The sequence below is a fragment of the Pollachius pollachius genome (genome assembly GCF_949987615.1).
Source record: "Pollachius pollachius genome assembly, chromosome: 5".
In the NCBI taxonomy this organism is placed as follows: domain Eukaryota; kingdom Metazoa; phylum Chordata; class Actinopteri; order Gadiformes; family Gadidae; genus Pollachius; species Pollachius pollachius.
The window spans coordinates 13,127,601-13,150,808 of NC_136938.1; the positions used below are offsets into that span (position 1 = coordinate 13,127,601).

The 23,208-nt window shown below is 41.6% G+C and overlaps 1 protein-coding gene across 3 annotated transcripts in view; it reads left to right on the forward strand.

The window, feature by feature from the left end:
- The window catches only part of LOC307076099 (LIM domain only protein 7-like), a 44,986-nt gene extending 29,033 nt beyond the window's left edge, over nucleotides 1-15,953 (forward strand). The window contains exons 14-30 of one of the 3 annotated variants that reach the window (XM_079736973.1): nucleotides 365-506; nucleotides 2,458-2,715; nucleotides 3,053-3,158; nucleotides 4,487-4,648; nucleotides 8,372-8,439; nucleotides 8,623-8,686; nucleotides 8,802-8,861; nucleotides 9,618-9,643; nucleotides 10,725-10,832; nucleotides 11,134-11,220; nucleotides 11,333-11,607; nucleotides 12,084-12,134; nucleotides 12,380-12,432; nucleotides 12,520-12,697; nucleotides 13,051-13,263; nucleotides 15,302-15,396; nucleotides 15,472-15,953. In XM_079736973.1, the coding sequence (XP_079593099.1) occupies nucleotides 365-506; nucleotides 2,458-2,715; nucleotides 3,053-3,158; nucleotides 4,487-4,648; nucleotides 8,372-8,439; nucleotides 8,623-8,686; nucleotides 8,802-8,861; nucleotides 9,618-9,643; nucleotides 10,725-10,832; nucleotides 11,134-11,220; nucleotides 11,333-11,607; nucleotides 12,084-12,134; nucleotides 12,380-12,432; nucleotides 12,520-12,697; nucleotides 13,051-13,263; nucleotides 15,302-15,396; nucleotides 15,472-15,485 (1,960 nt within the window). In that variant the 3' untranslated portion in view covers nucleotides 15,486-15,953. Of the gene's footprint in view, nucleotides 1-364; nucleotides 507-2,457; nucleotides 2,716-3,052; nucleotides 3,159-4,486; nucleotides 4,649-8,371; nucleotides 8,440-8,622; nucleotides 8,687-8,801; nucleotides 8,862-9,617; nucleotides 9,644-10,724; nucleotides 10,833-11,133; nucleotides 11,221-11,332; nucleotides 11,608-12,083; nucleotides 12,135-12,379; nucleotides 12,433-12,519; nucleotides 12,698-13,050; nucleotides 13,264-15,301 lie in introns of all 3 variants that reach the window. The other 2 variants (XM_079736971.1, XM_079736972.1) reach the window with 2 other exon arrangements.
- Nucleotides 15,954-23,208: the final 7,255 nt, after the last annotated feature.

Sequence of the window (23,208 nt, forward strand, 5' to 3'; positions counted from 1 at the left end):
CAATCAAATTGGAGCTGCTGCTGTTAAAGTTAGAGGGTCACCAGTTAGATGTGCTTCAGTTAGAGGACAAAAAAAAGAGGTTAATTTGATATAGGTTTCCAATGTTCGTGAATTTGTCCTGTTATTTTTTACAATCCTGGGTATTTTCTTTCACCTTGGCTTCGTAAAGTGCTCCTGTGTTACTAATTGGTTCCCCTTCAAGGATCCAACCCAGTACCCTATTACAGTGATCAAAGTTCCTTTCGGGAATGTATAACCTTTAGTGGATCAAACCAACAACATTATTCTGTCCTCTAACAATAATTATGTTACCAGTTAATCTCAACTAGTGACCTGCATACCCCTCCTCTTCCTGGGTTTTCAGGTACAACTCTATGTCCTGGTCGGGCTCGGCCAGCCTCCCTCGAGGGTACCGCCGTTCTGAAGGCTCGGCACGCCTATCAAACGTCCTCACGGCCCGCCCCTTCAGTACCAGGCCCTCCAGGAAGTCCTCACTGCTCAGCACAGTGAGTTCAGTGTTCATCAGGCCAGTGAAACGTTAAACGCAGTCTCCCGATCGGAGAGATAATCAGGGGAAAATATATAATCCATATAAATATATATGCATTTTCATAAAACAATTGAAATAGTCTTGTGGTTAACATGATTTTAAACATGTTAACAAAAAAAAGCCTTTGGTTTTATGATTATTTTTAGATTAATGATTATTTATGACAACATAATTCCAATTTTGAGTGAGGACCAGTACAAAATGTTGAAGGGGCCAGTATGTTTTGAGAACCGCTGACTAGTGGGTCTCAAGCAGAGTTGAGTGACATCTGTTTCATTTCAGACATTGGTTTGTGGCCAGCTGCCACGGAGGAGAAATACATTTACATTTAGGGCATTTAGCAGACGCTTTTATCCAAAGCGACTTAAAATGAGTACATTTGTCATAAGAAGTGAAAGAATATATCGCTGTCGGTACAGGAAAGATGTTCATAGAACCAAGTGCAAGTACTAACAATCGTTAGGCTAACCCATTACACGTATGCAGCAGTGATATACAGCCCCAGTGCAGAGCCTTGAGGGACACCAGTGTCAAGCGTGCAAGGTTTGGACAAGGTGACCTGATTGGTGCGATTCGTCAGGTAGGATGTGAACCAGGATAGGGCAGATTCAGCGATGCCCAGTTTGGCGAGAGTGGCGAGGAGGATCTGGTTGTTCAGGGTGTCATATGATGCGGACAGGTTGAGGAGTATGAGAACCGATGAGTGGGACGAGGCTCTGGCAGCATGGAGTGACTCAGTCACCACGAGGAGAGCCGTCTCCGTGGAGGGTGCCTTCTTGAAGCCTGACTGGTGAGGGTCAAGCAGGATGTTGTGAGAGAGATAAGACGGTTGGTTAGAGATGGCACGTTACAGTGTTCTAGAGAGAAATAAAAGAAGAGATACCGTCTGTAGTTCTGGATGTCGGTGGTGTCAAGGATCGGTTTCTTGAGGAGATGCTTTATTCTGGCAATCTTGAAAGACGCTGGAACAATGCCTGAAGTGAGAGGTAGTTTATATAGTTCCTGTTTCTCCTAATCAAATTGTATCTGGAGGGTTTTAATAGGATGAAGATGATGCAAGGGGAAGATGCTCAATATCTAGATCAAGGAGGGTTTTTTTTCTTTCTAGTGTGCTTTGATGGGAAACTTTACTTTATAGTAAACTTTATAGTAGTTGTTTTTGAGTTAATTTTAAAGTTCTCTGGAGAATAGTTAGATTCTAATGAAATGATATGAGAGTGGACTGTATATGATGTTGAGGATGCTGTCATGTCATCTAGTAAGACAGTTCTATGGGTTCGTAAAAGGGTGGTCATATGACTTTCTGTCATCACGAGAGCAGGCAAGTCGGTTCATGGAAACGGAGGTGGTTATTTAGTATTTTGTGTAAACAGCACTTGTCACTGATCATTTCCTGTTTTTGTTCACACTCTACATGCTAGCTTTCTTGTGTTACCACTAGCGGCTCGTCTTTCCATCCATAATGCATGGAGGCTGGAAGGTAGAGACCACTGCTACCTGACCGCTCCATCACATGTCGGGCTCCTCTGCTTCCACTCTGCTGGCCCGAGATATTCCACATTTTGATTAGAAGTTATTCATCCGTTATTATGTTATAGTTACGTACTCTGCAATTTGGATCTGTCCAGCTATGGAGGTATTTCAACTAAACCGTATTGACGGATTGCTGGATTCTTAAAATAAATGTTAGGCATTACATGGAAAAATATTGCTATAGTAATTTGGTAATGAGGCTTAAGTAATATTGCAGAAGGGGCCCAGAACAATCTTTTCCCAAAATAATTTAGACTCAAGACGATGAGTAGCCTCCATGCAATTAAAGTGATCATAATTCAAGGATTTCGCTTGGTCTCTGTCGATGTCTGTCTTTCTTTCTCTCTCTCCCCCCCCCCCCCCCCTCCCTGCAGGAAAGTGACTACAAGACCCTCCCGCTGAGCGGTGACATGCAAGCTCTCCAGCCCATCCTGAACCGTCAGGTCGCGACCTCCCTCATTAGGGCTCCCCGCCAAGCCGCAGAGAAACAGGAGGTGGAGAACCAGGCAGAGAAGGAACGTGAAGAGGAAGAGGGTGGACATACCAATGGTCTTCCCTACTGCACTCACCCACCCTTTACAACCCTTTCCCAAACACACCTGCCTCCTCCACCCATTCACGCCGCACCCCAGGTTTGTGTAGTCATTCAATTCCACTACATGATTTCATGAAGTAAGTCTGAATTGACTTTATATAAAATGTAGATGAAAAGCATCACACAGCCAATGTTGGCGCAACTGTGAATTGGAACTCTTCAGGGCAAACTTCGTACTGATTTACAGATGAAGTAAATGGATGATAAATGTGCATCTTAAAAATATTGTGGAGTGACTAAAGTGAGTTGTTGAGTGGATGTATTGATTCTTCGCTGTGCTCCCGTAGCGCATCCCACAGTCTCTAGTTTCCAACAGAAAGCAGGACACCTAGAATCTCAGGGTGTCTGCTTTGCCGTGTGTGTGGCTTCCACAGAAGCGGATGAGGGTGAGTCTGAGCCTGACACCCAACAGTGTGGATGACTTCGGTTTCCAGACAGACTGGAGCGCCACTGGAGCCAGAGTCACCTCTGTTCAACAAGGTGAGGGACTCCACCAACTACCTGTTATACCGGAGAGCAAGAGTCACGTCTTTTCAACCAGGTAAGAGACTACCAAATACCTGTTAGACTGGGGATTCAGTTGGAATGGAGCCAGAGTCACGTCTTTTCAACCAGGTAAGAGACTCCACTAACTACCTGTTACACTGGGGATTCAGTTGGAATGGAGCCAGAGTCACTTCGGTTCAACCAGGTAGGAGACTCCACTAACTACCTGTTACACTGGGGATTCAGTTGGAACGGAGCCAGAGTCACTTCGGTTCAACCAGGTAAGAGACTCCACTAGCTACCTGTTACACTGGGGATTCAGATGGAATTTAGCTAGAGTCACATCTGTTAGACCAGCTTAGAAACTCCACTTACTACCTATTATACTGTGGATTCAGTTGAAGTGGAATTTGGTTTCATTCTTATCGTCCTGAACCGGGCAATTGGATATGCTATTTCAGTACTGGGGACTCGTTCAGAATGTCTGCGGTGGGCTTTCTGAAACACAGCTGGACTAGTTGAGCAAATAAGGAGAAGAGAAGATCATTGCTAACATCATGAGGTCATTATCTCAGACTCTGAAAGGTTTATTAATGCACTTTTATGTATGTGTTGGGGGCTTTAGTTTCATGGAGAAGGTAAAAAGTCAGCAAAGTGGAAGGAAGTTATCCTGCCATACAGTGTGGTTTCTTTTGACCATTGACCAAGGCAAGATTATTAATACAGCATCGATCAAATCCAAAGGCATTTTCACTATTTTGGACCCAAGACCCACGGATTGTCTAGCATGGTAACTGGTTTACAATGCTAGTCAAATGGGCGAGCTTGCGAGCGTTTGAAAAAATGCTAAATATTGAGATTTTCAAAATTGGAAGTTTATGGTGTATGGTCTGTGAACAAGCATTGGATCAATGTTACCCTACACTCTGGAATCATGCGTCCTGTGTTCTCCTGAAAGAAATGGTTGCAGAACAAGCATTGGATCAATGTTACCCTACACTCTGGAATCATGCTTCCTGTGTTCTCCTGAAAGAAATGGTTGCAGAAAAAGCATTGGATCAATGTTACCCTACACTCAGGGATCATGCTAGACGAGGGCTCCTTGAATGCAAAATAGTGAACTCACTCCTTTTTTAATGCACAGTTATTGCATTTAACAATGCATCCCACAGTTTTTTTTTATCCTTTACCTGTTTATATGTCATGTTTTATTTGTCTTGTGAGCCTGAAAGCAAGATTCCACTTTGTGGCCAATAAAATGTATGTATCTCAAATAATAAGCAGGGTTCTTCATGTCATATTGTCTGGTCTTAATACTTTAGGCAGCCCTGCTGAGCTTTGCCAGCTGTGCGTGGGTGATGTCATCACCACATTAGGCGGAGCCAAGGTGGAGCAGCTGAGCTCCAGCCAATGGGAGAGCACTATGATGTCAGCCCTGCAGTCCGGCAGCCTCACAATGGACGTCAGTCGCTATAGCAACCAGAGTAAGGCCATGGACAGATCACACACGGCTCATGTGAACGGATATCTACTATGTTTATGATTCATCCGTCGGCGTAGCCCCAACAGATCAGTACGTAACATGTATGTGTCAGATAATCGATTCAAAATGCTGCGAATCGCCGAGTCACTTAACATTTAGTAGGAACTAATCTTCTACCGTTCTAGTTCCCACCTTTCAAAAAACAAAGGGCTATATGCTCAACTGCGATGCAGCAAATCTGCGCTTCCAAGCTAGGAGCCCGGAACTTCGCGTTTATAAATACACAATTAAAAAAACGTAGTTATCTTTTATTTTTTGATTGCTTGATTTAATTTGTTGTATACCTCAATTTGTTTTTTTATTAAAGCAAAACAGCACTATTGTGGTAACTGAAATTGCATTAATTATCAAGTTCTCATTTAGGTGAATCATTTATACTAAATGGCATTCTGTATCCCTAAATCAAAAAAATATAGGCATAAAAATAACACTGACTCGAACTGAAATGCATAGAATTCAAATTTGCACCGAATTGTTTCAAACTGAAAGTATGGTTGCTGTATCGGAGGCGGTTAATGCTTGAAATAAGAGTCTCAACCCTTCTGTTAAGGCATTTAGCAGACGCTTTTGTCCAATGATTTTTTTACGTTATTGAGCATTTTTGGGTTGGGCCTTGCACAACCTGGCCCGGACCATTGCGATCCTGCAAGATTAGCAGATTTGAAGTCACATCAGTGAGCTGATCTGGTGAATTTGGAGGTTGACGAGTTGAGGGTTGCTGGTTCATTTGTCCTGCTGAGGTTCTCCTTTATTGACAAGGACCGAACTAACGATTTAGGAAAATGATCGAATTGCGGTATATATTTTGGAGACCAATATTGGGATTTATTATGCAAATTGTTTTATAAATGTTTTACTCCTTCACATTCTAAAGTATGGCCAACACAACATTGGATACAGTCAACATATAAACTGCTTTTTCTGTAGGCCAGTCCAAAGTGTTAAGATTAAATTAATTTATATTATTACATATTTATTTATCTATTGAATTGTAAAAGAAGAATAACTACGAAACTTGCTGATCTCAAGTCAGTAACTGCAACAAATCACATAAACTGAAGTGCAGAAATATAAACAAATCTGTGGCTCTACCACATAATTCAAAGTTGTTGTCGTTGCATTTTCACAAGATGTCTTACAAGATTTTCTTTATCTACTGCTCCAGCGTAGAGTTGTGCGTGTACATGTAAACCACGTGTCCCAGTTTTTCTGATTCCGACCTTCTGAATGGTTACACTGTGTAACATTAGACAAACACTTTATTTTTCTTAATCATTCAGCCCTAGCCCTAACGCTTGGAAACATTTCTGTAAATGTGTCGGTTAGCTGAGAAGGGTTGGCTGAGAAGGCTATGAGGTATGAATTTCGGACCACGTAAATCATTTCTCTATAAACTAGGTATTTATAACAATAAGGGTCATATAGGCTCCCAGATGGGAGTCCTCCCTGCATCCCTCCAAGAGGTCCGCAAACTGAAGTCCGATGCATTGGTGAAAGCATGGACCTCTTATACAGTTTTGTCAGGATGCTGAGGGCAGCTGTGCCCCACCAATAAAACTAAAGAATTGGTCAACCAGATGGAAATCTATCGATTGATCCTCAGGATGGCATAAAGGGGGTTGCGGCCGTCCCCTATCAGTTGGAACCCTGGCGTGTCCCCTTACGTTCAGTTAGAGCTTTTAAACACATCCCCGAAGGGGTTCACAATTAATACCACTTATTCAAGGTACTTAATTGTGTAGCATCTACAGTAGCTGCTATCATTGCTTTACACGGGGAATGGGTTAGCCTAGCGATTGTAATACTTGCACTTGGTTCTATGAACATCTTTACTGTACCGACAGCGATATATTGTTTCACTTCTTACAAATGTACTTATTGTAACAAATGCACTTATTGTAAGTCGCTTTGGATAAGTGTCGGGGCTAAATTCCCTAAATGTAAATGTTCACTGAACAGGCACATTCCAACAATTGCATTTAGTGAAACAGAATGTGAAAATAGAATATCCCATTACAGCTATCTTTATCCAAACAAACTGTTCCTGATGAGCCAGTGACAAGACCATCCCGGCTGTTTAACATGAAGCAAGGGCGTTCAAGAAAGGGCTGACATGACAACAACTGGATCGGAAGGCACAAGACCGAAGAGGATGGAGGGGTTTCATCGATGGCCTATGTTCCCTAGGGAACTTAAAGGCCTAACTAACTAACCAAGGGCGTTCAATGGCCATCCATGGGGACAGGGCTTCCCAACCTGAGGTTCTCCCTCCCACTTTGGGTAATCTTGGGAAGTCAAAGCCATATACAGTCAATGATGACACTTGATGTTCAAATTCCAAAAAGATTCAATTCATTTCATAGTGTTCAGTGTGGCAGAGGACTTTTATCAAATGTAAGCTAATCTTCAGAGCAGGAAAACGGCTGTGTGAAACTAGTAGGTCTGAAGTAGAGATCACTAACAGGCGGTCTGGACCCAGAAGCCTTTCCATACGGACCCGGACCTACAGCGAGTTATAGTATAAAACCTGGTGGGGCTCTTCTATTTGACCCAGCGCAGCTTCCGTAGTCTTTACAGTAGTGGTTTAGGAAACGCACAGACCAATTGCATGCGAGTCAAGCCATCCCACGTGATACTACTCAGAAAATTCAATTTGTATTCCAGGCGGTAAACATTGCAACTCAGTGAAGACAGATAAGAGTTAGAGGCAAGTTACACATGAAAAGATGGCAGAAAGAAAAAGAAAGATAGCGATACAGTTAGAGAAAACAAAGGGCGAGATACAGACGAGTGAGACGGAGAAAGGGAGAGATGCAGACGAGTGAGACGGAGAAAGGGAGAGATGCAGACGAGTGAGACGGAGAAAGGGAGAGATGCAGACAAGGATAGTAAAAAGTGCCAATGTGACACACCATTATGAAAAAGAACAAAGGTTTTAAACAAATACCCACTCAAATCTGAATTGAGATCACAAAGTACTCTCAGAGACCAATATGACCAGTCTAACAGGATCCTGAGCCATACATTCGCTGCCCAACAACATGCTCATGAGTGTTCCCACAGAGTGGCTTGGATTTTGGGTTAACACACTTACTAGGCTACTTAAATATATATCACACTAAACAGTTAGACCTTATGATCTTCCGGACTGTTGCTTCAAGTAACTGGACCTCTTTCTATTTTAGTTGAATAACCCTGGTCTAGATGGTTGCAACGATGAAGACTTCCTGAGGAAATATCCCATGTGCTGTTTTCCTCAGATACTAACCCTGGCCTTCGACCTCACCTCTAGACCTTACCGTAACATCTCCATCTCTAATGTGATCCCTTAACGCGAACCGTCACACTTGGCTGTTTTCTAGAAGAAAAGTGTAATGCTTCATGCATGTGCAGCACATATTATTTATTTTTTAACAGCGTTTATAAGCAGTACTCTGAATATGAAAATAGTCTAGCTTGATGGTTCCCATTTAAGCATTTTGTTATTTTATTACAACATTTTTACCCAGTTTCTACCCAGGGTTGGGCAGGTACCAGTGGGTCGGCCAATTGTTTGTGACAGCTGTACTGTCTGCTGACAGCTGCTGCCAAAAGACTGTAGCAGCGCCGGTGTAGCTGGGACTAAGAAGACCCTAAATCTGTGCTGATCTTCCCATGTTCACAGGCTGTCCTGAAAACCACACCCACAAAGACATCATGACCGTGCCCACTGACCCTGACCTACACGCCCAGGTGAGAGGCAGCTGGGCAACATCTCTTTCAGATTCACTCCACTAACTTTACCAACTTCATTGAGCCTGAATTGTAACCATCACAGGCGCTCTATTCAGGATGGGATTATAATATTGGAAATAAAATGAGTAAACGTGTAAACCAAATAGTGTAATAATGAAAATGTTCTCCTTGTCACCTCAGGGGTTGGGCATCCAAACCAGCAACGGAGAATTTGAGGAGCCAGGAAAGACCGCCAGTAGCAAAGGTAACTAGATGTGTTGACATTAGGATCCTAGATCAGTTTCTCTTTGAGCTGGTTATCTGAATTAAATCATGTTGCTGAGCTCTCCCCTAAACTCAACCCCCTCCTGTTTGTGTAGAACTTGAACGAATTGTACTGAGAAATAAGAGGCGGAGAGCAGAGTTTTTTGATGTGAAAGGTAAAAATACTATGAAGGGCTCTTTGCAGCTTATTGGCTTAAGCTCTCTGCAGCTTTCAAGGCTTTTACTGAATGCCACATTTCTTGCTTGGGGAAAAAATCTGCAAATCTACAGTTTTGAAGTTGAATTGCAAAGTCTGTTGTAAGCAGTATTTTTCTGCTTGCTGGAAGAAAATGATGACTTATATTTATCAATTACAGCCATAACAAATATGCTAGTTGGGGAGGAAGTCATAAGAGAACCAAAATAAGTGGGACTTAATTTAAATAACGTAGGCAGGTGTCATGTTAATTACATGACGTCTCCCTACGTTCCTAGAGTTGGGGAAGGGAGTGCAGTTTCACAAATTGCGGCTGGGAATGGGTCACCATGGCAGAACCAAAGTATCACCTTCTTAATACATTGCCTCCCCTCCATCAGGAACTGCTGGCTACAGCTCCTGGGTTTATCTCTGTGGCAAGTTTTTTTTTTTTTTTGTATATTTTCGTTTGTGTGCTGTTGTTGTGGTGCTGAATAATTTAACGCCAGCACAGCTCAGCCACTGTTCTACGCAGCCTAACAAAGCCCCCTGCATGGGATGTTTGCTGTGATCTTGTGTAATTTTACAACGATGATAAAAGCTTGTTTCACTGCACACTTCTGTGCATTGCTTTGCTGCATGGTCTTTGATTAGGGTGAAGATGTGAAATATTGGCGTCCATATTGTGCTAATCATCATTGTCGTAACACTGATCTGTTTGTTCCCACTTTTTAAGGGGGTACTGAATCAGCCATATCTGACGTAAGTAACAAACTAAAGGTGTTTTTTGCTGTAGAATTTCACTGAATGGTCTTTGTTGTAAAAAGGTTTTTAGAGAAAGCCTTTACAAATGGTGTGACTTTCTAAACCATTTCCAATAAACCACTAATGGAGGTTTAAACATGAAGTAAATTGCAATGACTGTACAGTACCATTGATTGGATATTTGAATTATGTTCTTGAGCCGCTTTAATATATCTAAAAATAGCTAGTGTGTGTGTGTGTGTGTTTTGTCTACTTTATTATCCAAATACCTTGGTCAAACCCAGAGAAATCCGTAGCCAGTGTTCCTAACTTTAAAAAAAATATCCATCCAAGAGAACAATGCCATCTGTGATCGATGAGGTTTCTCATATTTTGGCAATTGTTTTAAAATTGGTCTAATCGTATTTTATTTTAGAGCAGCATGCAACACATATTTGTCTTACTCGCTCACTGATATTGTCTGAATAACGCCTACACCCACACTACTACTACTACTTTGGCAACCCAGTTCTTTACCTACTTTTCACTGTTGTAGAGTTAGTTGGATACAGTACTAAACAACGATTTTACTTAATTGGGAAAACTTTGAAACGTGAGATGCCTCAGATTTATTCACATTCCAGTTATATTTTTGTTTAGGACAGAGTACTTTGTAATTTGCCTATTGTTTTGAATGAGCGACTCTTAGCGGGAGGAATTATATACCTTGCTGGGAAACCATATGGCTCTAACACCTGGCACATCTAGTGTGCATTTTAATTAAACTGGGACTAAATCTTTGAAGTGTATTTTCAAGTCAACTGGTAATACCAGTAACCTAATACCTAAACTTGAGGCTTAACTACCCTTGTGCTCATCTCGTCTGTGCTCATTTGTTTGCTGACAGATCCCCTTTAGATTTGTTGAGGTTGCTGAAATTATTGTATGTTATGATTGTTCCAAGACTGATTTCAGTCTTTGTAAAACTGCCAAATCAATGTCATGATCAAGGTGTGTGTGTGTGTGTGTGTGTGTGTGTGTGCGCGTGGTCTTTGGTGTGGGGTACTGTGTGTCCATGCTTTATTGTGTGCGTGTCCAGCTTCAAGTTCCGTCTCTGAAACCGTCTGCCTCAAACTGGTCCTGGGACCACGAAGAAGAACGCAAACGGCAGGAGCGCTGGCAGGATGAGCAGGAGCGCCATCTACAGGTCAGAGAGGGGCACTGCAGGTGTACCGATACCACTGTTTAATAGTTTTAATATGACTTTAGCATTCGTTTTATTTAAATGTAGTTATTAACAGAAGTCACGTCTATTGATGTTTGTAATTATTTCTGTGCCTCCTTGCTGACACGGGTGCGTTTCTTTTGTGTGTCTGGTTGTCTATTTTGATTGTTTTGTTGTTGACAAATGTGTGTTTTAATTGTGTCTATTGTTGCAATGGTGTGTTTGTCTTGACGAGACTGTCTTTTTGAGTCCTGTTGACGAGGGTGTGTTTGTTTTGCATCAGGAGCGCTACCAGCGGGACCAGAAGCGGATGCAGGCTGAATGGCAGAGCGCTCAGGAGGGGACGGGGGAGGAGCCGAGGGGGACAGACGTCTGCACACTACTACTATAATACCTGCGCCAATGCTAACCACAACCCTTTAACAGAGACGGCGGTGCTCAGTTCACCCACATTCAACATGATGTTAACATGTGTTTCACAGGAGAGGCCGTACTGGCTGGGTAATCCTGGTGTTGTCATGCCCACCAGCCTAACCAGACCTGTCGTCCAGAGACAAGCTCCTCACTGGGAAGCTGATGGTTCTGTCAGACACCAGAACAAGGGGACGGGATATGCCGGTGTCCAGTCCTCGGACCCTGCTCCTGTCAGACCCCCGACCCCGACAGACCTGTCTGCTTTTAGACCCCTTGGTACAGAGACTGGGTCGAAGCCTCGCGGTCTAGAAGCGGAGAAGGATAAGCGGGCTGAGCCTGACTTGTAAATACACCAGTTATTTTTTATTCTTTCTGCATCACTCTGCTCAGTGTGAACCCAGAGCACGTGGAGTTCAGACCTGACCCAACGATTTCAGGAGTGCCATGGGTGCCATGATCAAATATTAATTCCTTTAGTGAGCGATGTTTGCTGTTGCATGTTTATTTGCCTGATTTCTCATAATTTTTTCCTATTGCACGAAAACCTAAACTGTGGATTTTGACCTATTTAATTGATTTCACGTCGGCTCTTCGAAGTCTGATCACATGTACAGCATTGGTGGTTCAACCTTGTCAGTTTATTATCCTTTTACTTCTGTGTTGTTTCTATACTTTCCCGGTGGGAAAAATAACTGCTGTGCTTGTGTGTTGCTGGTTCTTTGGGCTGCTCTCGTTCTGATCTGCTTCTCCTCGGTTCCTCTGGATCTGTTTACTTCCTGTGGTTCTCCTCTGGTTCTCCTGCTTGGTTCTGCTGTTGAGGTTCAGGCCGACGGGTTCTGGTGGATTTACCCAGCTCTATTCAGCACACCGGTACGTCTCCATTAGCTCGGTAACAATGAGTGGCATCATTGATGAGCAAGATGTCCTACCTGCATTTTCAACTTGAAAGCACATTTCCCAGCAGCAGAACAGCATACAATGAAAATCTGCTGGATGCTTACAAAATCTTGTTACCTACTGTCAGCTCATTGATCAATCTGGGAACAGGTTAAGTGTTTTTTTAATACCCTTAAGTAATTTACTTAATGGTAAATGTTGTGTTTTGCTTTTTAAAGTGGGATGTCAAAGTCCACCCCGACGCTGGCTTCTCACCACAGGCAGACCAAAGGTCAGAGGTCTCGCCTCATTACTGCGATCGTCCATCACGCTGTTTAGTCGAGGGCATAACCCCTCCCCCTGGCCGTGTGATTGACAGGCCCCGGGGAGCAGAAGAAGGGGAAGGTGCCGACTGCGTCAAAGGAGGAGCAGAACAGGCAGCAGATCCTTGAGGAGATGAAGAAGAGGACTCAGCTGCTGACCGACAGCAGCTGGATTCGCCAGCGCAGGGCCAGCTCCCTCAAAGAGCCTCTCTACACTGGTGGAACCCTCAGGAGGTATGGCTCTGCTCCCGTCAGGGATAGTGATCTGGTCCCATCGGGAGGTGGGGTTCTGGTCCCATTGGGAGGTGGGGTTCTGGTCTGTCAGGGCTAATGTTCTGGTCCCATTGAGGAGGTGGGGTTTTGGTTCCACCAGGAGATAGTGTTATAGTCTCTCTAGATGTAGGGCTGTAGTCCCTCTCAGGGTTGAACCTGCTAGTTGGTACGGGGGGATGCATACAGGTAGGCTGCGGACATTGGTGATTAATCACAAAACCGTTCAACCAGGAGTCAAATATCTTAACTACTAGATTAAGTAACCCGTTATTAAGAGAGGCAGTCAGAACGCTTCTACTTGTCCTCCCTTCCAGATATGAGTCTCTGGACAGCCTCCACGCTGCCCCTTCCTCCGAGCCCCCCTGTGAGCTGTCGGGCCCCAGGTCTCTCTCTGGCTTCTCTGGTCGGAGTGTCTATCCCCGGTACACCACCTGCCCGACTCTACCTGACCAGCTCACCAACTCCCCAATCGCCTTCTCCCAACACTCATTCCCTGATGCCTCATGTATCCCTGGAAAAGCTGCAAGGTAATTTTGCGTGCGAGTGTGTTCAGTGGCAAGTTCCATATTACCCCAATCTAGCCTCCCTTTAGGATAGATTTCAAAATTCAATTTTAGAGCTCTACACTGCCTAGCATGTGTTTTTTTATATATATACACACGTGGACAAAATTGTTGGTACCCCTCTGTTAATGAAAGAAAAACCCACAATGGTCACTGAAATAACTTGAAACTGACAAAGTAATAAATAAAAATTTACTGAAAATTAACCAATGAAAATCAGACATTGCTTTTGAATTGTGGTTCAACAGAATCATTTTAAAAAACAAACTAATGAAACAGGCCTGGAACAAAAATGATGGTACCCCTAGAAAAGATTGAAAATAATTTGACCATAGGGAAATGTTAAACTAAGGTGTGTCCTCTAATTAGCAGCACAGGTGTCTTCAAACTTGTAATCAGTCAGTCTGCCTATTTAAAGGGTGAAAAGTAGTCACTGTGCTGTTTGGTGACATGGTGTGTACCACACTGAACGTGGACCACAGGAAGCGAAGGAGAGAGTTGTCTCAGGAGATTAGAAAGAAAATTATAGACAAGCATGTAAAAGATAAAGGCTATAAGACCATCTCCAAGCAGCTTGATGTTCCTGTGACTACAGTTGCACATATTATTCAAAAGTTTAAGGTCCATGGGACTGTAGCCAACCTCCCTGGACGTGGCCGCAGGAGGAAAATTGATGACAAAATGAAGAGACGGATAATAAGAATGGTAACCAAAGTGCCCAGAACAACCTCCAAAGAAATTAAAGGTGAACTCCAAGGTCAAGGTACATCATTGTCAGATCGCACCATCCGTCGTTGTTTGAGCCAAAGTGGACTTCATGGGAGACGACCAAGGAGGACACCACTGTTGAAAGCAAATCATAAAAAAGCGAAACTGGAATTTGCCAAAATGCATATTGACAAGCCACAAAGCTTCTGGGAGAGTGTCGTATGGACAGATGAGACAAAACTGGAGTTTTTAGGCAAGGCACATCAGCTCTATGTTCAGAGACGCAAAAATGAAGCATACCGAGAAAAGAACACTGTCCCTACTGTGAAACATGGAGGAGGCTCAGTTATGTTCTGGGGCTGCTTTGCTGCATCTGGCACAGGGTGTCTTGAATCTGTGCAGGGTACAATGAAATCTCAAGACTATCAAGGCATTCTGGAGAGAAATGTGCTACCTAGTGTCAGAAAGCTTGGTCTCAGTCGCAGGTCATGGGTCCTCCAACAAGATAATGACCTAAAACACACAGCTAAAAACACCCAAGAATGGCTAAGAGCAAGACATTGGACTATTCTGAAGTGGCCTTCTATGAGCCCTGATCTAAATCCTATTGAACATCTGTGGAAGGAGCTGAAACATGCCATCTGGAGAAGGCACCCTTCAAACCTGAGACAACTGGAGCAGTTTGCTAATGAAGAGTGGGCCAAAATACCTGTTGACAGGTGCAAAAGTCTCATTGACAGTTACAAAAATCGTTTAATTGCAGTGATTGCCTCAAAAGGTTGTGCAACAAAATATTAAGTTAAGGGTACCATCATTTTTGTCCAGGCCTGTTTAATTAGTTTGTTTTTTAAAATGATTATGTTGAACCACAATTCAAAAGCAATGTCTGATTTTCATTGGTTAATTTTCAGTAAATTTTTATTTATTATTATTTTTGTCAGTTTCAAGTTATTTCAGTGACCATTGTGGGTTTTTCTTTCATTAACAGAGGGGTACCAACAATTTTGTCCACGTGTGTGTGTATATATATATATCATGCATTCTATCTAACCCCTGCTCAGTTTCTCTGGAAAGTCACCCTCAATTAGATGACAGAATCTGTTGATTTAGTTAATACAAATGTTGTTTGTATGTTTTAACTGATATTTAGTGTTGGTGTTTTTGCATTATTTGCATGTTATACAGGCTAGTCATTTAATATATATAAAGCTTTACTAACTATCTTCAAGTGATGAAACACTTTGAAGCATTTTTCATGAAATGTCACTTTGTGTACGTGTGCGTGTCTGCTTAGTGATTGTGCTGTGCTGAGCATCTCGGAGGAGAGGGATCAGAAGTTCAGAGCAGAGACCACAAGTCTTTCTGCGGGTGTTGCTACATCCAGCTCAAGTGAGTATCGTTTGCCACTCTGGACTAGTTTCAGCCCTGTGGAACACTAACAAATCCTATCATAACTTCTTACAGTTACCAGCAACTGACCAGGTCATGTGACCAGAGAAGTCTGTGTCAGAATGAGAAGAAAGGGGCCATTTTGTCGAGGAAGTGACACGACAAAATGTTGGATGAACTGCCACGTGAACCCCACCCACTAGCGCCCTGTGTGTTGTATGATTTTTAATTTTGAAATATTCGTTAATCTTTCACTCGGCCAAAAGTTGCTAATTAAATGTACTGTATGAAATAAAATAGGGTAATGAGTGTTTTTAAACCTTCGATTTTTGGTTGTATCTGTCCACTATCGTTTTGTTTTCCCCCCATCAGCCAGTAATTTTACTAATGCTATGGTGAGGACCATGTCAATTACGTAACTTCAAGCACTTTCTATCTTCACTTTCATCTTGCTAAGTGCACTTTGCAGATCATTTGGTGATATGGGTCCAGCAGTCATAAAATAATGAAATGTTTGACCAGGTAAATGTGACTGAAATGTTTGGAAATAAAAGATATATCCCACAAATGTATCCGTTATTTTATCACACCACCAGATGGCAGTATTGACCAACTGGTTTAGTTTTAAGTGGGCGTCCTTCTAACCAAAAGAATATATGGATCAACGACCAGTTCGTAATGACCGCTGAAAGAATTACTTGTAGTAAAAATACACCTTATGTTAATTTCATTAGATCGTTGGACTTTGTCGAACGTTCATTGGAGAATCATACCTAAATTCTCTATGTGCAATATTGGGCAGCACCAATTTATTAGGTCGGAGACCAGTTAAAGGGGTCTCCGAACTGTGACTGACTCTTAACTGTGCTCTGACTGAGTTGTCCACTCTAGCTATGCAACTGTGTCGCAGCATAGCTTAGCTGGCTGTTTATTGTGCGTCCCAATGGTTTTGGGAGTAAATATTAAGATTCTAGTAAGCAAAGGTACGGCATGGCCAGCATTTTTATATGCGCTTTATGTATAATGTATCGGTTACAGGGTGTGATTTTATTAACAATTTTGAAGTCACTTGAGCTGCATTGACTTCAGTATGTCCAGGTAGTTTTAAGCTACAAGCTTGTTGAAATGTTACACACTAAGACATAAATTGCACATAATAGAAGTTGGTTAGTATCACGTATGTACGTTATCGAAATAGAAACGCAAGCAGTGTCAAGTGTTGCAGAGAGCTAAGGATTCCACCAAACGGTGATACTATAACGGTCTCAATGCTCTATTCTCTGTTGAGACATCTGTCACTCTTCCTTCCTCTTATAGCCTGTCAATGCTACATAGAGAATTTTGACATTCCTGTATCGTTTTATATTTAATTTCTGTCTGCTACTGGTTGTAGTTTGATATATATATATATATATATATATATATTTTTTTTTTGTTTTGTTTTTCTACTAAAGATATTTTCCCTTCTGTTTCGACTAAAGAACAGAATATAACTATCTACTTTGTTCTAATCTTAGTTTATATATATATATATATATATATATATATATAAACTAAGATTGTCCTTATTTTTAAATATGCATTTCAGCATGCAATCGGTGATTGGTTTACACTCATCAGAAATCTGGTTTTGGTTTTGTGAATGTTAACACACAATCCCAGTTTTTGCATGGTAATGAAAGGTCAGTGAAGAGAAGGTTGTGTGTCGTAAGAATTTTTAAGGAAGTGTCACTGCTTAACAGAAGGAAGGGACACACTTGTCAGCCAGACCTTTGCTTAAACTTAAAACAGGAACCAGATAGCGACAAATGATATCCCTAAAAACATGACTACTGTGTATACATAATGAAACTCATGTTTATTTTTAATATCAATAGACCAGTGACAATACACAAGCAAAGCCCTTTTCAGGCTGATGTACGAGATGTCTTTGACATAAGGCTGAACATTATTTCATGGAGAAAAAGCCTGTGGTCTCTGGGTTGCTCTCCATAAAGCTTATATACAAAGTTAAACCAGTTCTGTTTACCTAATGGTGCGGGTATAAATGTTGTTCCTTGAGATATGATGTTACATGGAGTGGGTCATAGTGTGATGTTTCTGTGTTGTCCTGAAGTCTGGCAGAACTCACGCAACTTTGGTTCAAACTAGAGGGATTATTTTATCTTCTTTGTTAGAACACAGCAGATAGCTATATTCTGTTCTTTAGTCGAAAAGGAAGGGAAAATTGTATCTTCTTTAGTAGAAAACAGTAGATATTCTGTTTTTACTCCAGTCATAGTGACAAGAACCCCCTCTCCTGATGTCACATTTAACCTTTAACCCTGACCTTGAATTAGATCTCAAAGTCCCCAGGCATTAGGAAGGCCTGCCGTGAAAATGTTAAGTGTTCTGCCTCCCAGCACTCTTGGCAGCGACGTAGAGGTTTGAGAACTCAGTGGCCTGACCTCTGGGTCTGTGGAGGGCAGCAGTCTTCCTAGAAGAACCCATTGGAGATACTGTCAAGTGTTTTCTTTGTTATGTTCAGTTGTGCAAGATGCCCCGTAGGCTCTGCTGTGACCTACTTGAAGAACACTAGTTTAACTAGCGGAAGGTCAGCTAGATAAGTCAAGCGAAGCGAGAAAAGTTTATTTTGTATTTTAAGCTTGACATTTGGTTTGTGGGAGTGGTGTTTATAGTACACCACTTCACAATTTAGCCTAAGGGTAAACATTGCATTTTTACATGAGTCGCAGAAAGTAAGAATTTACCACAAAGTATAAATAGATCTTACAATCTAAGAGGAGATAATAACCGTTGCAACACTGCATGTGACATTTAAGCTTAAATTAAAATAATTTGTATGTGTGAAACTATGTTGTTTCACGTAAATGATTGAATACTTGTTTTAAACCAGGTAAGTGTTCACCACAGGCAAAACATAATTTAGATAGTGTGATTAATAAATAAGTTATTAGGCCTAAGAAAGTTATGTGACGTAATTGGCAGGGAACCAGAAGACTAGATATGATGATAGTTAGCTATAATGTGTTGTAGTATAGAAGAGATCTCTATTGTGCAAGTCGAAGAGGCTTTCAGAAGGGAATTTTGTGACTATTTCTACAGTGGCCAGTGTATATGGTGTTGATTTAAAAGCTTTGCAGACATTATTTTACAGTTTACAACTGCTGACCGATTTCTTGTCACCGTTACGCACTTACAGATCCCCGCCTCTAACATCATGATTGGTTGAAACAGGTATGAAGCAAAGAAAAATTAAATGCTGTATTCACCAAGATTCCCAGCCAATCTGCTATATATAAAAAAAAAATTCAATCTAAACTCTGATTTCTGAGACTCTCACATTCAAACAGATGGGACTTGGACCGCCAGCTCCTGATTCTTCTAATCGGAGACTACGTGTTTAGGCCCAAGTAGTTTTGCAATGGCAGTAACACTTAATATATATATATATATATATATATAATATATATATATAATAAAACGAGGCGACCATGCTGCTGCCATAAAACTAGGCAAAACTACGCTGTTATTATGGTTACAATGTGTTGCCCAGTATTGTGAGACAATCACAAGAACATCTGCTTCCCAGGAAGTTAATGTGGTTAGAATTTCATTTAGATTTCCAAGTGTTTGGAGGGTGCTAGATGACAGCACTGTGGCCTAGCCTACTGTGGGAACTAACCGTTTCTGAATGCCAAGTCTCTCTCCTTATTCACATTTCTGACACTTTGAAGATTTTGCACATCGAGCCATTAGATTGTCTATGACACAGCATCTGTTGTGTTGAGGGCCCTTAAACAGTCTTTTTGACAGTGGTGTCTCTATAAAAATTAGAACAGACTCCATAGACAATGGAGACTTAGGGCCCTATTTTAACGGTCTGAAACGCAAGTGAGAAACGCCAAGCGCAAGTAGCTTTGTGGGCGGTTCTATGGCGATGTCGCTATTATACCGGCGCAAAAAAATGACTCTTGCGCCCGGCGCAAATCTAAAAAGGGTTGGTCTGAAGTAGCGGCGCAACATTGTATCTAGTAGATACAATGTTGCGCCGCGCAGCAGCCGGCACAAATGGGTTAAGAGCCATGAGCGCATTTGAATCTGACGAGTAGATATTTTGACAGCGCGTCTGCAGTCTCCGATGAGACAGATGCACATGAATTTCAAACTTCAAATGGTTCAGTTTATGGCCAAATAATATGGCCTAATTCACACATGGAACAAGGTTTTCTTCCACAACTTCAGAAATACTGAGTCCTCAAATAAATTTTGGCAAAGAAAACTTATATGATATAACATATGATATGCGGTAACTGTGGTTCTATTCAATGATATACGCAATACATTATAAACATCGTTTCTTATCAGTATTGTATGCATTATCGTTATCGACTTGTATTCCTAGTATGCATGTGTCCCCCCGTTAATATACATTGCCATGGACTGTATTATGCGTTACGTATCTCGTATATCTGTGTTTATCCTATATCTGTCTGTCTATCCATCTCATTCAGTCTGTTTGTCTGTGTCGTTTATGCCTACAAAGAATATTGACAAATTATAAATGAATGTTATATTTGAGATATTAATCTAATTGCAATCTTATAATATATTTCAGAATAAATTATCATATTGAACTTCATCAATTTGCTGATAACAAACAACTTATTTGTACCTTTCAGCCTGGGTTAAGGAGAAGCAAACTATCTTTTCCATACCATGGACAGCAATGCAAGCTCCCTGCTGGGGATGCTTGACCTCAGTGCCAACTTCAGCACAATTTGACAAAGAATTCATTTCAATCTTCTCGAACACTATCTTTTAAATCAACGGTTCTACTCTTCTCTGGTTTAAATAGTTCCTCACAAATATTATACAGTTTGTTCTTTGTGGAGACTCACATAAAAACACTGCAACCTAAGCTTTTAGTCTACTCCGGGGGTCAGTCCTTTGCAAGGGCCTTTCTAGGTTTCATAAACATCCGGGGCTTAGCCCAGAGGGAATATGAAAACGGCAAAAAGATTGTATGCTTTATTGTGCATGCAAATATTTTCACAATGCTTTACCTAAATAAACAAAATACGCAGTTTTTTATAGCTTTAAATAGCTACCTGACTGCTGTGCTGCTTATCCCCAAACATCTAAAGTTCCATTCAAGTTATTTCAGAGTAAAATGAATACAAGTGAGACAGACCTTTTATTTATATATATATATATATATATATATATATATATATATATATATATATATATATATGGATCTGACTGGGGATAGGTTAGGTTAATTCACTTGAGGTGGTAAACAGTCTGGTTATGTTTTTAAACTGGTTATTCTCTTGCCAGAAGGACTATTTAGAAGGACTAGGCTATTTATAAATATTGTTGTTTTTTCTTTTTTTCCCAAAGATTATGCAAAACTGCAATGCAAACTACATTCTTCCTACTGCCAATATTACTCACATCTACGAAATAAGCTTCCACTGTAATGCAGAGACGCTCAAAACCACATTCCTATTGGATCAAACGAGTACTCCCAGATTCAGAATATTGCTTTCCTGCAATTAAAAGATGGATGTCCCAAAACGACTTGCAGCAGGGAAAGCACACCTAATAACCATTGTTCCAAAGTAAAAAGTTACATAATTTGAAGACGGCACACTGTGTATTGAATCGCAGAATTGAAATATATCACCAGAACTGCATTCTTTCATCTGAGAAACATTGGAAAAATCCTACCAATGTTATCTGCCTTGGATGCAGAGATGCTCATCCATTCATTTATATCGTCTAGACTTGATTACTGTAATGTGCTGGTTTGCCAAACTCTACCTCGTAAAACCTCAAGCTTGTACAGAACTCTGCTGCTAGACGTCTTAACTAAAACGAAAATAGAAGGCAGTAGCGAATAGATGGGACTTGATGCAGGATTGAAAAACTGGGAGGGACTCTGAGTGTCTGATGTCTTGGGGGAGGGAGTTCCAGAGCCTAGGAGCTTCCCTGGAAAAGTAGTTGCTTCTTGTAGCTTCTTGTAGAATCTTGTAGTTGATCTAGAGGGAGACAGGAAGCCATTCCTTTAGAAGATGGAGGCGTGGAGCAGCAGGGAGTGTGCGGGAGGGCCTGATCTTTGCAATATTGTTAAGGTGGTCAAAAGAGGATTTGATAACTTGGTGGATATGAGGTTCAATGGGGAGAGTGGGATCAAGGATTCAGGTCAAGGTTGCCTGCCTGGAAGGAATGGGAGACAGTGATGCTATCAATGAGCTGAGTTTTGTCACTGTTGAGTGAGGACATTCATTTTTTATTTTGTACCTTTAATGTGAGCAGGCAAGATTCAATGTGAGAGAGGGGTGGATTGTGGAGGGTATATCTGAGGGTCATCGGCAAAGCAGTCGAAGCCCGGGTTGAAATGGAGAGGATCTGTCTGGGAGGCAGGATGTAAGTGATGAAGATGATCGGGCCAAGTGCAGAGCCTTGTGTGAGACAGAAGTTATGAAGAAAAAAATGAGTGAAGTAAGCTCTGTTGGAGAGGTAGGACCGGAGCCAGCAGAGTGCAGTGCCTTCAATACGGAGTTCTTCGAGGCTAGTGAGCGTCATGTTGGGGCTCAAGGTAGCGAAGGGTAGATGAGGATGTTAAGGGCACCAGTATCAGCAGAAGTGAGGAGGTTATTGAGTACTTTGAGAAGTAGTTTCTTTGCTGTAGAGTGGGCAAAAACTGACTGAATAGGTAAAATGAGTTATTGGTTTGCAGGTGGGTTTGGAGTTGTGTGGCGATGGATCGTTCCAGGGTTTTATGAGAGGAAGGGGCAATTGGAGATTGGCCAGTAGTCATTAAGGCAGACCCGATTTTTTGAGGATTGGAGGGAGAGCTGTAGTTTTAAAGGCAGAGGGAACAATTCCATTGGACAGTGTGGAGGAGAAAAGGTTAGTGAGGTACAGACCTAGGACAGGGAGGAAGACTTCAGCAGAGGGCTGAAGAAGGGGTCAAGGGAGCAGGTTTTGGGTTTGGGTGAGCTGATGAGTTAAAGAGATGATGGAGGGTGCAACCAGAGGAAACCAGGAGAGGAGGCAATTGCGGGAGGGACAAGAGGGATGGAGAGGAGAGCGGCTGGAGTAGAGGCGACTAGGTCAGACACAAGATATGGATTTATTAATAGTTATGATTTTATCTGCAAAGAATTGAATGAATGAATTGAATTGTTCATGTGTCGAGGTGGAGCGTCAGCACAAGGCTTGAGGAGGTTTTTCATGGTGGAGAAGAGGGCTCATCTGTTACAATTGGAGTCATTTATGATGTTGGAAGAAAGGCAGACTTGGTGGCTGTGAGGGCATCTTTGTGAGCGGAGAGTTGGAGTTTGTTGGCTTCATGGTGGACAATGAGTGATATTTTCTTGGTGAGTCGTGACAGTTGGCATCTCATCTGTTTCATTTTGCGATGCTCAGAAGTGAATCAGCGTGAATAGACTGAAGGAAATAAAGGGCAAAAAAGGAACAGTTTGACGTGTTATTTGGAAGACGACAAACAGCATCCTTGATGACCACCATGAGCAATACCAAAGCTGTATCTGATGCAAGAAGCATCAGCAGATGTCATGTCACCTATTGACAATGATAAATGTAAGGAAGGCTCAGCGGTAAAGGTTGAGCCCAAAAGATGTACTCAACATAGTGGTATCCTCTGTCCCTAATAGACGTCATTCATGAGGACATCTACATATATATATATATATATATATATATATATATATATATATATACTGTATACATAAAATAATGATTTATATTCTGGGGGGAATAGTCTAAGAAGACGTTTTT